Source organism: Acanthochromis polyacanthus, chromosome 23 (genome assembly GCF_021347895.1).
Source record: "Acanthochromis polyacanthus isolate Apoly-LR-REF ecotype Palm Island chromosome 23, KAUST_Apoly_ChrSc, whole genome shotgun sequence".
NCBI classification, from domain to species: Eukaryota; Metazoa; Chordata; class Actinopteri; family Pomacentridae; genus Acanthochromis; species Acanthochromis polyacanthus.
Window position 1 is genome coordinate 14,907,743 of NC_067135.1, and position 16,636 is coordinate 14,924,378.

At 39.6% G+C, this 16,636-nt stretch overlaps 1 protein-coding gene across 1 annotated transcript in view; it reads right to left on the reverse strand.

The window, feature by feature from the left end:
• poln (polymerase (DNA directed) nu) overlaps positions 1–16,636 on the reverse strand; it is a 52,508-nt gene that overhangs the window by 11,011 nt on the left and 24,861 nt on the right. The window contains exons 12-13 of the mRNA XM_051943620.1: positions 7,218–7,329; positions 4,685–4,767 (exon numbers count right to left, since the gene is read on the reverse strand). Coding sequence (XP_051799580.1) covers positions 4,685–4,767; positions 7,218–7,329 — 195 coding nt within the window. The remainder of the gene's footprint in view (positions 1–4,684; positions 4,768–7,217; positions 7,330–16,636) is intronic.

Consider the following 16,636-nt stretch of genomic DNA (forward strand, 5'->3'; position numbering starts at 1 on the left):
ATGAAGCAAAATGTCTTTTATCCTCACTAACTAAAGAGAGTGAGGAGAGACTACAGAGCCCAGAGGGAGAGAATAAAGTTAAAATGAGGCACATGAACAGGACAGACTGGACCAGAGGGTAAGAGGAATTCTAGAAAAAGTGAAGAGTGAGGGATCGAAGAGGACAAGATAAAAGAAGTGTGGGCGCAGATCGGGGCAAGACTGTGAGGGATGCATTTGTGTGTGCAAAGTGAAGATAAGGCTAAGAACACAAAGACCTAATGTGTGTCTCCTCTTACCCAGTAAGTATTAAAGGTATGCGGTGTGAAGGAGGAGTGTAGCAGTTGTGAAGGGTGTGTGGTGGCGTACGGTTGAGGACAATAGCTTCTGCAGAGACTCAAAATCACTACAGCCACACTCAGTTCTCCTCTCAATGTGTTTTCCTTATGGTTATTTCTTTTGAATGTTTGACCTTCACTGTGCAGAATGATGCTTGAATTTTAAACTAGAAAGCCATTTTCATTCAACTGCTGAAGGAAGAAAAGGCATCATTTTCTGAGACACATTTTGTGACATCACAGTCAGCCTGGAAACCAATCACGGCCCAATATGCAGCTTGCGCATGTGTGATGTTGAAACATCTGTAGAAAAACACAGTCAGACAGACACAGAGAGCATGCTGTGCAAAGAGAAATGACTTTACAGTGAAGCTGGAGGTGTCTTGTGTCCAAAACATAGTATCGCATATAATACAGATTCTGGATTTTTCTGTGAGCAGATGGACTAGCTGTAATTTTAAGATTTTAATGAGGTAACTCAGCTGAGTAGAAACTAATTGCTCATCCAGACAGAGTATTTGGATGTCTGAAAACATATCTGGAATAGATATTTAATTAGAATACAGCCCAAAGAAATACATAGAAATTCATCATCGTGGAGATACACGTCTCATCACTCCTCCCTCAAGGAGCAATGGAAAAGATGAATTCTTACTTGAGTCTATCAGGTCTGTGAGTGCATTACATTTTTTTTAATAAACATAGAACCAGAGGAACCTGCTGTTTCTGTGAAAAATGAAAAAAATGAATAGCCTCTTGTGACTCATGATTTAAAAAAACTATTTTAGAAAAACCTGCACTGTAGTCTCGTACTTGTATGAACATTTTTCAGGGTATTTTCGCTCCGTTCTGTGGACATTTTCAATTAGGAAACACTGAGATACTGAAAAACTGAATATATGTGGATATTCAATCAAGAATTCTGGAAAATGAATTTTTTTTTTTAGTTTATTTTTTACGGGCAAAAGTGTCACACTTTTTTAAATTTTAGAAATCAAATATTTTTAACAAATTTATACCTTGTTGGTATAAACGTCAATAATCATAGAAATCTATATGTCTTCCATATAGGCTTTGCTTTTTTGTAGTCAGAGTAGAAGACAGAGACAGGATCTGAATGTATTTGATTTGGCATGGCGGTATGGCAGGTGTGCAGCTGCTAAAATTAGCTCTCAGAAATGTGTCTGATTTATAATGAGCCACTATCCAGTGAATCTGAAGAAAAAACATAAATAATCAGGTGGGTGTTGTGCTATAGATTGTAATACTCTGGATGTGTTTGTGTGTGCGTGCATGAAGCCCCACATTCCTGTTGAATGAGGTCAGTCTAGGGAGTGAACTTTAACCTTCATTACTGACGCTCTCTGCACTGCTCCATTTGTACCGCTGTCAATCTTTATTGTCCTCTTATTTACTTTGTATTTTTTCTGCCCTCTTTCTGTTGCTTGTGTTTTTTCATCCCTGTAAAAACAAAAGTTACAATATATTTCAAATGCAAAAATAGCCTATTATGGCAAAAAGCCTGTTGATATGCGGAAAGTCCTGAGCTGACAAAAAGCAAATCTTTTCAGATGCAATAAATGAAGAACTGCAATAAACATTTATCTTTTCTATTCTAAACCCCCTTGATTCTTTTTTCATTTTCTCTCTGCACATTAAACCTCTCACTTCCTTTATTTCACTTTTTCATGTCCAGTACCACAGCTCTGTCTTCTTATTTGTTGACCTATTTGTATATATACGCATGTGTACGTGCAGGAGTCCATAGCGCCGCTCTGCCCCTCCTCCCTGGCCTGATTATTGTCTTCTGGAGAAAGCTTCTCTCAGTGTTCGGTAACCATAGCAACGCATCCTTCCATGAAGAGCTGTCTGTCTATGCTGATCAGGAGCTCCTTACATTCCTCCTCTCGTTTGCCTCTTTCTCTCTCAGCCCCACCCACTCCTCACTCTTCCCCTTTCCCCTACATTACTCCCTCCTCCACCACCTACCCCTTTCATTTTTCCCTTTAGCTTACATTTTCTACATCTGTCTTGCTATACAAAGTATCCCCCTTCTGTCAGTTTTACATCTCCTTATGCACTCCATGATTTGTCTGATATGCTTTTAGCATCGACCTTTTGTTGTGTGACTTGTCCCTGCATGTATCCCCTGCCCCCTACATGTCTCACATGAATAGGTTTATAGCCTCTTTACTGATCATTGTTTGAGTTTTATTGAGTGTCTAAGAATTGACTCATTTATGTGAGAGTGGCTGTGTTTGAGTGCTTATGTTTGTTTTCTCCTGCTGGGCTGTTACTCTAGTTTAAGTAGAAACACCACACAGCTCTCCGTCATCAGCCTGAGAGCATCAAATTTGTTAATCTCCTGAATGCACTCAAAGTGCACTCAATCCAAAGTGAGTGATAGCCACTGGCCCAGTTCCCTAAATTCAGATTCTAATGCAAACCATGCGCTGTAGGGTCACTGCCGCTGGGCTAATTAAATCACACATATTTTCTAGTTTTGTCATGTTGTTGTTTTGGCAGAGGAAGTGCTCTACTTCCAAAAAAAAATACCGCAAGTCGTGTATTTTTTGAGACTACAATATTCAGCACAAATGTATTTTACACTTGACTATTTGACCTTTTTAAATGTTGTCTCTGATGTCAGCAAGCTATAAAGACTTGAAAACATTTAACGAGTACTAGGCTGAATGCTACAAGTGAGAAACACATGTGCTTGTAGTACACACTACTGATCATTCTTCTCTACAGTAATTGAACCCTCTCGGAATAAAATGAGCAAGATCCTCTCTCTCACTACACTGACCTACATAATCAAAGGATCTGCAACTGTGCGAGTAGTGAAGCTGAGGAAAATTACTTCTCTTGACTACAGTGAAGTTTTGAAACAGAAAATGAACTAGACCACACATAAATATGGTCTCGAGAATTACAGTTCAAGGAAATCTAAGTCATGCCTATGAATTTTCATCTGTTTGTCCAGAACTATACATGTGTCCTTGCTCTGGCCATATGGTGCCTTTCTGTTTTTCAATGTGGCTCAGACTTCTCAAAGACATAGTAGATGTCTGTTAGAGAACCTGGAGAAGTAGGCGAAACATTTCTGTGAATGAAATGCACTCAAGTTGCTAGAGCTTCTAAAAGTATTACAAAAGGCAATGTGAAGTCTTATGGCCTCATGGCAGATTCTCCTCAAAATTTTTAAATGTATTTTTTTCATTTAAAAGACCAGATTCACTCAAAAATGCAATTTACTGTATGTCCTTGTGCCTCTAAAAGATGAATTCCTTCTATTAGTATTCAAGCGTTCATTTTTTTAAAACAGAAAAATAATGAGTCCTGCATGTACAAGAGCAGAAGTCGTGTATGAATTATGTATGATTAACTGTGTTTTGGACAGGTGCTGTAGGTTTCAAGTTAAGACTCTTCTTGCATCAGAGTACGATATTTTGAAGATCAAGCAGTCACCGCAGAGCCTTGCATAGTATGGGGAGCCTATGGAAAAAAGACTGTAACTCTACATGAGCGTTTAAATTGTCTGCTGGCAATAAAACCTGATGAAGGGTGCAGACTGCCTGTAAAACATCCCTCCATCATACAGGTGAAAGCACTCATGCAAACACATGCTCACGCTATATTTGCAGGCAGAAGGAAAAAAAAACAGACGCACAAAAATATTTACCCACACTTAATTGTTCAAGATATATTTTAAATCGCCAGGGAATGAAAATGCCCTTGGTTTGCCCTGAAATCTACCCCCACCTACTGTTTCCTGACACAGAAACGTGCACAAGCAATCCCCCATGACTGACTCGTGTCACTTTGGTCATTCATGTCCATACGTTAGTGTGAGTTTGTGTCTACAGGATCATAAATGTGTCACAAGTCACACGGATGAGTCTCTTTATAGGCCACATGAGTGTATTGCACATCCCCCGTTCTCTCCATTTCTATCTTCTCCTAACCCGTCATCCTCATCCATGTTCATCATGTAAAATCAGGAATGTGACCCATAAAATTAAAGAAGCACAAGAAAAAGCTATGTCCCAGTAGAAATCGTTGGGCATTTCTATGAAACAATAACCCACATCTTGGACATGAAAAATCACATCCCCATGATACATTCGCCTTCAGTGCGGTGTTTTCTCTGTGAATTATCTGCAATGTTAATTAATTTACTCTCTTTACACAATGAACCACTTGTAGTTCTGTCCTAATCACTAAGTGACACTTGGTCCCATTGTCTTGTCACTTCGAAGCAGCACTGCTCAATTGTCCAGTTGACTCGTTAATATGTCTCTTCATAACTGTCAATCAGTTTTCATTACCCACTTTACTGTAAGACAATATGTATTTGTACTTACCAGCCCCATACACAAGAGAGTACACGATGCGTTTGGCATGTTCCCTGTCCTCAGAAGTCACCTCATCCTCACTCACTCCCTTCCTAAATGAATGAAAGAGATTGAGAGAGACGAGTCTGTTTTTATTATTAAAAGAAAACACACTCCACATCAGTATTATAATTTTCCTTTACATTCAAACAAAGCGATGCAGAAGTTAAACAGTTAAGATTCAAAATAAGCCCATTTGAAAGGCTAGGGTAACAACTATTTTCATGGTGGCTTAATTCAATAAGGTGTTTTAAAAAGTAAGTATGCAGCTGAATTCCTTGGCTGACAAAGATACTGATAATAAGTAAAGAATCAAAATGGCATTAAAACTGAGTTTTAAACACAATATGACCGAATTGTGCGAGCATAAATGAATGTCCGATGGAAATTTTGAAGATGTTTGTAAAGAAATGCTGTGAAGATAAATACATCTAGGATATAAAGCATAGTATAATATTAGAATATTGTAGGTAAAGTAGCACAGATGTGAGTTAAAAGACAGAAACATGAGGCAGGAAAAGTTTAGAATCAATCAAAAAAGGACATGAGAAATATTCCTCTGTATGTCTCTATGTAGTGATCCCGTGTGCCCTGTGGATGCAGACATTGTTACCCTGGAAGAGACACGTCAACACATAATCTCTCAGAAAAAAACTTTGCATTGATTTGCAGTGACTCTCTCCTGTCAGGGGGCAAATGAACCCAAATCCTGGCGGCAAAATGCCCCCCCCCCCCACAGCAGAACAGAGCCACCAGATCCCCTCACTTCAGGGGTGAAAGGTTCAGCTTTTTTCCATCAATTTGTCACTAGTCTGTAGAGGGCAAAGGGATGTGAAATACGAAGAGACACAAGGACAAGAAAACAGAAAAGAGGCAAGGAGAGAGAGGGAGAAAGAAGCAGGAATGGGCAGACATAGACAGTTACATAATGTGACTTGCAGACAGTCGTAGTACTGGGGATCAGACGGGGTGGGATGACACGTCTGCAAAGTGGCATTTCTGGAGGGGCAGACGGGGAGCTGCCACTGCTGATCAGAGCTGAAGGAGAGTCCCACACATACACACTCAGAAAAATTACAAATGTGTCTGGTGAAGCTCAACACTCCAGTGGTACATGATGCCACATGCCTGTTTAAATATAATGGCGCTATAGTAAAATGCCTCTCTGCTGTTCTCTCTCAGATTCATCTACACATATTCCACTGTTAGAAGGACCTGTTAGGGTAAATGATGGGTAACCTACAGCCATTTCTCTGACACTATGCATCTGGCTGAGGAAAATCTATTCTGGATTTTCATTGCCCCCTGCTGGATAGGTATTCATCTATTGGCGACTTTCAAAAAATGCCTGCTGTGTTGAAAGTAAATGTCACTTTTTTGCACTAAAAGATGTTCCAGATTTGTTTCGCATTTCCCTAAAACTGGCTTAAGTTGCTGTTAGATGTTTGTGTTCGGTGATGAAACTAGATAGCAACGAACTGGAGGACAAGATAGCAAGAAATGGAGGAAGTAGTTGCACTGAAAGAGAAATATCTAAATATTCAAAGTAACAAAGAATCTGTTTGGTAGTAGGAAGCTAGTCTCTTAATAAATAAAAGCTTTCCGCATTTTTGCTGCAACCATCTGGCAAAACCTGTTACTGACCAGAGTAAAGGGTTGACCGAAGGTAGTGCTGGTGGGAGAAATGCTGGGAAAATTTAGGGGGAACAAAGGACACGTGTAGAGAAGACGGGACAGACTTAAAAAAAGATAGGAAAGGCTCAAACAGAACCAAATTCAAGCAAAAAAAAACAAAAAACGAGGGGATAGCAAAAATCAGAAAGACGAAAAAATACAACAATAAACAGTGGGAGAAAAAAAACAGCATAGCCATGTGAATATAAAGGTGGAGGGACAATTGGAAGAGCTTAAGCAGAAGACGACAGAAGAGACAGAAACAGAGGGTCCAGAAGAAGAGACTAACCCCAGCAGAGATGCAGTGACACCAGTTAATTTGTTTAACTGGTGGAAGAGAGACAATCAAAGAGACGCACTGTAAAGCTTCAGTAGGGCTGTTAATATGGTAATCTGTTTAACTGGTCGCCCTCTGCCACACACCTGACTGAGACTGATGACACGAATACGAGTGGAGGTATGAAACGCACGGCATCAAAAAGACCTGTGTGTAAACACCGACACACACTGGCAGCAAAGGAGGAGAAAAACACACACGCACGCACACAAAAATACTTCAAAAGCACAACAACGTAATCACCAGGACGACCAGCCAAGGGGTGTCCTGCCCATGGAAAGGAGACAGAATGAGGCAATTGGCATGGTAGTCATGGCAACAAGAGAATTAGCGTTTGAAGTGACGGAGCTGGCAGTCTGGAGAGAGAGAGAGACTGGGAGTGAGAGAGAGGAGGGGAGGAACCCTGTGGAGCATCAACACTCACCTTGGCGAGGAGATCAGGGAAGAAGCAGCGTGTGTGTTAGTGTGTGTGTGTGAGAGAGGGAGACCCACCACTGAGAGGCCAGCATGGTAAAGACGTCCGCCTGGGGGCTGGTAAAGATGCGGAGCAGCTCAGGGTCAGAGGAGAGGTGAGCCAGTAGACGCAGCTCCACCTGGCAGAAGTCTGACACACACACACACACACACACACACACACACACACACACACACACACACACACACACACACACACACACACACACACACACACACACACACACACACACACACACACACACACACACACACTTATTTTTCCATCGCCTCAGAGGACATCACATTAACTTCCATTTATCTTCTGGAGCATAACGTTAATTTAATCCTTACTTTAACCTTAAACGTAAAATCAACCATTCTAATCCAACACAGTTTTTATCAGATTTGTTAGCTGTCCATTCTGTGAGTGCACTAAAAAAAATTGTGGTGTTTAAACACAGCCCTTTCACTGTGATGGGAAACAAAGTAGCTTGGACTGATCCATACGGTACTATACAAGCTTATTACAGATATCAACAATCTTTCTCCAGACTAACAGATTCCACCTTTATATTAAATTGTATCACATCATAAAGGTTAAAAAGATGAAAAGTGAAGTAAAAACAGGAAAAAATGAACAAAACAACGGGGAGGAAGGTCCTCACAACGCGACCAATTTATGTCCCAACAACATGAGTAATCCCAGTGCACACATCTTATCAACATTTTTGTTCAATTTTACACACAACAGCCATTTAACATCACGCCATCTATCTGTGATAACAGAGGAAAAGAGGAACTTCCAGGTTTTTAATGAAACCACTATATAGTCCATCCGTTTTTACTGGGAAAAAAAGCTTCAGTCCTAAAATGGAACTACTGGACAGCACATAGTGATTAATAAACAACTAATCTAGTGTTTATTGCTGTGTACACAATCTTGGTACAAAGCAGGGAAGCTGTTGCAGCTTCTGTGGCTGTTCTTGTTGTGATATTTGTATTTCAAACTATGACTTAGAATGGGCTAATGCCATTCAAAATACAGCAGCAGAACTGCCATTGGCCTGCATTCAGGTTCATGAGTCTTGAGAAATAAAAAAAATGACATTTTGAGCAAAGATTTGTTCACTTTCTGGTAGTTGTGAAGATCAATATCAATACCACTTTCACAGCCTTAGCACAAATTGGTACACAGTGTAGATTTGTTAAAAGGTAGCGAAATTCCCCTAACAACACCCCCACAGGAACACAGTTAAAAAGAAACTGTATTGCACCGTTTAATATTTGTTTGGCAGTGTATTTTTAGACACTGTAATTACCTGAAGACATTCTGTTCATGGAGGGTATTGTTTGTGCTGAAACCACAATGTTGCTGTACTCACTGTCCCCAACCTGCCATCTTCACTTCAGCTACAAGTCACACAGGGAGGTGAAGAGTGGAACAACAGACAGTGACAGCAAAGTCAAAAGAGCTGGAGTTTCCAGCAGAGAAAGAAAGGTTGCTGTCAGCAGAGAAATCAGCGTCTCTGCCTATTCCACGTCTCTCCCTCCTGGTGATAACGGTGTGAAATTGCGAGCCTGGAAAGAAACTGCCCCTTTTCATGGTGTCCAGTATTGATGTTTCAATAGCTGAACTTCTTTTTTTTGCTGTCAAATGTGATTGTACCTGAGCTGAAAGGAAAATGTGACACGTATAGATAGGTAAAGCAGCTACAACATAGTTCAGTTTGTACTGCACTTATTGTCAATACCAAATATCAGCACTATCAGAGAAATACAGTATGTTAATATATATTGGAGACAACTCAGACGAAGCGGTCACATTTACAATTAAAGCATTTGACTTTCCTCTACATTGTCTGTCTGGTGCAAGACTGAACTTAATGTCACAGACAATTATGTGTAAATCAGGACACTTGACCCAGAGACACTCAGCATATTTACAAGCTCTGATAGTCCAATTTTAACTGGATATACGCAAACACTCCAAGTATATCATATGATTGTCAACTCACTCCTAAAAGTAAAGCCCTCTTAAAATGTTGCACCAACAAAGGCTTTGTTTTGTCATATTGCTGAGAGTTGTCTTACAAAATCACAGAAGCAACAAATAATCTTTTCATCCACAGTCAATTTTGGACAATATTTCTGGCCCATCATTTTCATTTTTATTTTAGCCATGTTCTCTTGCACTGGTTCATTTTCTGAGAAAAAAAAAACCAAACACTTTTTTCATCCCTGTCCAATTCCCTTGCATGTAAAAGTAGAGAATACTTTGCGCCACATGATGCTTAATTGATGTTCAATCGTGGCATTAATATCTTTGAGCAACGTCATATTCACGCAAGCATTTTAGAAACACACGACTGAATTGAATAAATCGATCTATGCGTGTGTCAAAAAGACGACAACAGAATATGAGCCTTTATTCTTTTGACTACACAATGCAGTGACGCACGATGCAATTACATTATTGTGTCTTGTCCACCTAACTCTCTATAATTCAGCTCGCAACAAGGTCATCTGTGAATGCATCAGTGTGATCTGACAATATGCTCTGATTTGTTTTTCTTCTGGCGCTATAATTGCTGTGATTTGGGTCTAATTTGCTGCATCCGTCTCACAGAGAGCTAACTCTGCCAAGTAGAGGCTGGCTAGATATTAAGGAAACAACACGTTACTTGAAAACACCAAAATGCTGCTATTGAAGCCTGATGTGACGATGCAGAGTGCAAAGATAAATGCCGCTGCTGACAAAAAAGCCTTTTGGTTCAAGCAATGATAACTGCACCCCCATTTGCTAATCCATGACAGTTGTATGGTGCATGCTTCACCAGAATTTGAAGCTATGCACTGTCTTTTAAACTGCTCTCCACAATGTAGCTAGCTACAAGTATATGTAACTCACAAAGTAAGAGTAAGACAGATGACTACATTGAGGTACTTCAATATTAAAGCATAGGTAGCAGTTGCATACATAAAATGCACTTGCTTATGTGTTTAACTAAATTATTCGTAAATGTATTTTATGATTTAAACATCATATTACACAAGAGGAAACCGCTAGCGTTACAAAAAGCCACACAAGCACACCTACACTGACATCCTGTTTCGCCCCCAGGTTCTATCTTATTTTTTTCTTGTTAATATCCACAATCCTGTTTATATTTTCGAGGCAAAATGAATGCATACGTTGTTTTCACCTTAATTAGCTGGTTTAGGACATTTAGTCAAAGTAGGGGAATGTTTATGGACGGGAAAGAAAAGGGTAATTGCAGTGTGAAAACTATTCCAGGATGGCAAAATTGCAGAACTAAACTAAAAAAGCCCTCTGAGACCAAATTGCTTGAGAAATCTGCCCAAGGCGCTTACATAAGCATGGAGATAACCAGAGGCTATAAATGAGATGTGATGGCAAACACACGCAAATGAAGTTGACAGAAACTCAGCTGTCACATGCAAAGACACACCATCGCTCACACTTTTACAGACGCACACAGACAGACACAAAGGGCAGAAACACACACAGTGAGATAGTGGACTGATAGGTCTACAGCTGTCTTGTCAGTTTGGCAGATCTGAGCTGAAACATCTCTGAAGATGTGGCCACACAAACACACATCGATATCCACACTGACAAAGCTGCTGCAGTTACATTCCATTACTGCCATTCCGCATCTCTTCCTCTGCTTGGCTGCTTAGAAATCGAATTAAACTTCGCCAAATGTGGGAGAAAACGACTGAAAATGGAAGGAAGAAAATTGAGAGATTTTCACTCGGGATGAATCAACCGGCCGCAATATATTTCTGCTAATGTGGGGAGAGGAAGCGTGGTGATGGATGGGTGGAGGGGATTGTGAGAGTGGGGTGGGGGTGTTTCATGGACCGATGCATTAAAAACATTATTTGTTGTCCGTATAAGTTTTTAAAGTAAATGTGTCAAATCATTCAGGGGAGCAGAAGAGCACATAAGAAACCACCCCGACTGTTCAGCTACAGTGCAATTCAAAACAAACAGCACTTTCCAGTTGACTCGTGTCACACATAGATTGCAAAGGAAGGTTTGAAAGGGACCGAAAAAGGTGGAGACTTCAGTAGGATGTAAGAAGACAAGAAAGCAGGGTGGAGGGGTGTTGGTGAGGTGAAAGCTGGGGGAAAGGAGACAAGCAGTTTTAGTTGTGCTGATATGAGCGAGGGAGTTTCTAAAGATATCATCCCATTAATGTTTTATGAGCTCGATCACACTTCCTGCAAGCATGGCCGGCAGCCTCAGAAACATATTGCTGACCAGGATGTGTGCGTGTGAGAGAGAAACAGAGGGGAGGAGAGGGAGATATGTGAGGCTGATGTTATGAGAAAAATATGCTTGTAGAGTATGAAACAGAGAGAAATAACTTACTCTACATATGTGGAATCTATGTTCTTAAATTAGTGTGTGTGTGTGTGTGTGTGTGTGTGTGTGTGTGTGTGTGTGTGTGTGTGTGTGTGTGTGTGTGTGTGGCAGCTTCTACTGGACCATCTCTGTAATAAAAACGTCACAATCAGGAATCCTTGTATCGATCCATACAGGAATAACTCTGACCAACAGTAAGCTTCTCTATAGATAGCCTGGATCAGATAAATGCCATTTATGACTTCAAAGTATAAAGACACCACTGAGAATATAAAGATTTAGATGCTCAACCACGTCAGATTAAGATTAGTGTATTAACTATTAATTAACTGAATATCCACTGTTGGTTTTCGTTCATTTGAGAGTGGAAGTTAATTTCTAAAACACATACATTAACACTAAGGATAGTGTAAAAGCATTTTTGATGGTTGACAGCAAATAATTGCCAACTTAATAACTGCAAGTTGACTATCTGTGTCTGATTTTTGTATTTCTCATATCCACACTGAGCACTTAGTTAATAAAAATAGTAATAATTAGCTTAACTCACATTAACAGTAATGATTAGCTCTGGCCGTAATGAAGGTACTTTACAAATGCACTTTTAAAAACTGACAGGAAATAAACTTGTTAGCTATCTGAGAGAGCATTCCTGTGCAATATAGAGGTGTGTGTTACTTCAAACTGCAGTTATTTAAAACAATAAATAAGTGAGTGCTAGCTTTAGCAGTTCCTTAGACAGCATACCATGGTATTGAAGGGACTAAGCCATGTCTCATACCTTTTTAAAGCCACCACCTACTGCACCCTGAACAGCCCCTGGTTGTGCACTGCAGCACTCTAAAGCATGAGAAATGAAGGTTATGGATAAAAGCTTAAGAGCTTAACTTCAACCTGCACAGTGAGAATATAAAATGTCTCTTGTGGGTTGTGGTTGGGTGAGAGAGGCTTGCAGGAAGAATGAATCGTCCAGTATACAAACTAAAGCCCTTTTCACACATGGGATAAGGAGCATTACTGGCTTCATCAGTGACAATATTATGTCATGCACACATAGGAAATCTTTCCATTAATGTTCCTCACAGCTTCATTCAGACAAACCCCTCATAGTGCCAGAGAGAGCCTTGGTGCACAAACAATATTTGTCATTAACATAAGATTAGTCTGTCCATTGAGTGATGTATTATGCATAATAATGAAATAACAGACTAAATCATACATAATAGCAGCTGATCAAAGTGTCCAAATAACTAACAGCTTATTTAATTCTGATGCATTCTTAATCTAGGAAGGGCCATGCTGTAACAAAATATTTAACCGCAGTTGATAAAGTGTGACTCACTGGTCAGAGGTGAAAAAAAAATCAGCGTGACTTGCCGTTAGATTCTGATCAATTCTGTCTCCATGTCAGGAATCATTTAGAATTGCAACTAATTAATGAAAATACTGCTGTTGCTCTGCGTAAATGCATGCAACTCTGACTGTTTGCAGATGCTCATGGGCCATGCTGCTGTTTAATAAAATCTGATGAAAGAGTCCTAAACAGCTGAAAGCCACAAACTAAACTGCCATTCTGTGTGTGACGGCTCACCTGTATGATGTGCAGATCAGCAGACCAACACAATGTGACTTGCTGTCAGATTCTGCACTGACCTGCTCACTATGCTCTCTTTGGGATAATTTCTAAATTAGAATTTAGACATCGATGCTGCATCCATGTAGTATAATTTAAAAATGATACAATTATAATTTAGAAATAAGATTATAATTCAGAAATGAAAAGATATTAATAAAGTTATCGGTATTGTAATTGTTTTAGTTGCACCAACTTTTTTGCAACTTTTTCTGATGGAGACCTGGTCTCTCGGTGCGTTCAGACATGTTTATTTGCCTTCACATTAACGGAAGAGGGTGTATGTTTGAAAGGGGCTTAATATAATCTATGGATATGTAGATGTAGGAAATGAAGATGTATCCTATATATATCTCAGAGGGACTAGAGGAACAACTAAAATCAACATTTATCCTAGAAAAACACCAGTTAATCTCACTCTCAGTAAAGGTAATCTCCTCTTAATATCACAATATTATAAACTGTGAACTGATGTTGAGATAATATTTCACGCTGGAATTTTTTCTTTCATTTATCCATCCATCATCTATACATCGCTAAATTCTCATTAGGGTCACGGTCTTTCATTTATTAAAAACAAAATTAAATATTAATTGCAATGTCCTTCTCTGGTCATTAAGTAAATTTCTAAAAACTCACCATGTATCAAAGTTACACATTTAGAGGTTTTCTTTATGGGAATAATCACTTCTTGCCTTAAAATGGCTTGGATGTTTTCTCTCTGAGGTACTTACAACTGCTCCCCTACTTTAATTCTAATGTGATTTTTGCAGTTTTGCTCCTAAAAACTGTGATCAATGGTCAAAAAGTAAGTGAGTTACATACATATATATATATATATATATATATATATATAAATATACACAGGTGAACAACCCTTGTGCTGTTAAGGACCAGCAGCCTCAAATATTTTGGTTCATATTGGCTACATTAATAAACAAAAACCTACCAATGAAACAAAACACTGCCATCATTATAACAGAGCGCAGAACAGCACATTATGTAACTGCTGTTAACATATGAATTTACCTTCAACGTCATCTTAAGTCATCCTGTTTTGAGGGTCAAACCAATTGAAAAGCTACATGTTTTTAATACAGTGAAGTATATCAAACCTTGCTGGCCATACCAAGAACCGCTCTTCATATACACACGTGGACAAAATTGTTGGTACCCCTCAGTTAAAGAAGGAAAAACCCACAATTCTCACTGAAATCACTTGAAACTCACAAAAGTAACAATAAATAAAAATTTATTGAAAATTAAATAATCAAAAACAGCCATTACTTTTGAATTGTTGATTAACATAATTATTTTAAAAAAACAAACTAATGAAATAGGGCTGGACAAAAATGATGGTACCTCTATAAAAGATTGAAAACTATTTGACCAGAGTGACATGATTAACTCAGGTGTGTCATTTAATTGACATCACAGGTGTTTCCAAACTCATAATCAGTCAGTCTGCCTATTTAAAGGGAGACAAGTAGTCACCCTGCTGTTTGGTGAAAAGGTGTGTACCACACTGAACATGGACAACAGAAAGCGAAGGAGAGAATTGTCCCAGGACATCCGAAAAAAATGATAGACAAACATCTTAAAGGTAAAGGCTATAAGACCATCTCTAAACAGCTTGAAGTTCCTGTGACAACAGTGGCTCATATTATTCAGAAGTTCAAGACCCACGGGACAGTAGCCAATCTCCCTGGACGTGGCCGCAAGAGGAAAATTGATGACAAATTGAAGAGACGGATCGTTGGAATTGTATCCAAAGAGCCCAGAGCAACCTCCAAAGAAATTAAAGGTGAACTCCAAGGCCAAGGTACATCAGTGTCAGATCGCACCATTCGTCGTTGTTTGAGCCAAAGTGGACTTCATGGGAGACGACCAAGGAGGACACCACTGCTGAAATAAACTCATAAAAAAGCGAGACTGGAATTTGCAAAAATGCATGTTGACAAGCCACAAAGCTTCTGGGAGAATGTCCTTTGGACAGATGAGACCAAACTGGAGCTTTTTGGTAAGGCACATCAACTCTATGTTCATAGACTCAAAAACCAAGCATACGAAGAAAAGAACACTGTCCCTACGGTGAAACATGGAGGAGGCTCAGTAATGTTTTGGCGCTGCTTTGCTGCATCTGGCACAGGGTGTCTTGAAAGTGTGCAAGGTACGATGAAATCTGAAGACTATCAAGGCATTCTGGAGAGAAATGTGCTGCCTAGTGTCAGAAAGCTTGGTCTCAGTCGCAGGTCATGGGTCTTCCAACAGGACAACGATCCAAAACACACAGCCAAAAACACCCAAGAATGGCTGAGAGAAAAGCGTTGGACTATTCTAAAGTGGCCTTCTATGAGCCCAGATCTGAATCCCATTGAACATATGTGGAAGGAGCTGAAACATGCCATTTGGAGAAGACACCCATCAAACCTGAGACAACTGGAGCTGTTTGCTCATGAGGAGTGGGCCAAAATACCTGTTGACAGCTGCAGAACGCTCATTGACAAATACAGAAATCGTTTAATTGCAGTGATTGCCTCAAAAGGTTGTGCAACAAAATATTAAGTTATGGGTACCATCATTTTTGTCCAGCCCTATTTCATTAGTTTGTTTTTTTAAATAATTATGTTAGTCAACAATTCAAAAGTGATGGCTGATTTTGATTATTTAATTTTCAATAAATTTTTATTTATTGTTACTTTTGTGAGTTTCAAGTGATTTCAGTGAGAATTGTGGGTTTTTCCTTCTTTAACTGAGGGGTACCAACAATTTTGTCCACGTGTGTATGTTGCAGAAAGTACAGCATGTGTTCCTACAGTGTTCTTCTGTGGACTTGGAAAAGGGAACAATTGAACTAAACCCAAATTCACTGCATGTTTTAAGAGGACTACTGTAACAGACCCGGTGAGGGAATTAAGCTTGCCTTTGTTCTCTTTTTGGCTAGCCTCTCTTTCCTCTCTCTGCAGCTCCCACACACCAGCAGACATCTCCCAACAGAAAATAACCGAGTTGACAATTGCAAAAATAAACAGACACACATAAAGAGGTTGTTCTAGGACAGGGAGGATGTTCAAAACGCACTATAAAGAATAGTTTGGTTTATCTGTGGTAGAACAGACTGGATTTTTTTTTTTTTTTTTTTTTTTACTAAAATAGGTTTTGGATTCTTGTGAGGATCAGAATCTGCGTTGGCACATGCAGAAACACGCACACAAAATTCTTCCAATACAGCAAAGTCACACACAGGCTGAACACCTTTGACATGCCTCTTAGTTGGAGGTTTTTAGAGGGACACTGGAAAGCAACAGCAGTTGAAACCCACACATAGTAGTTGCTCCAATTTGGGAAGGACATTGGAGGACATACAGGGGGTGACTCTGCGATGGCTCCCTAGGAGAGGTTGTTTCCACGGCAACCCGGCCTCTAAGT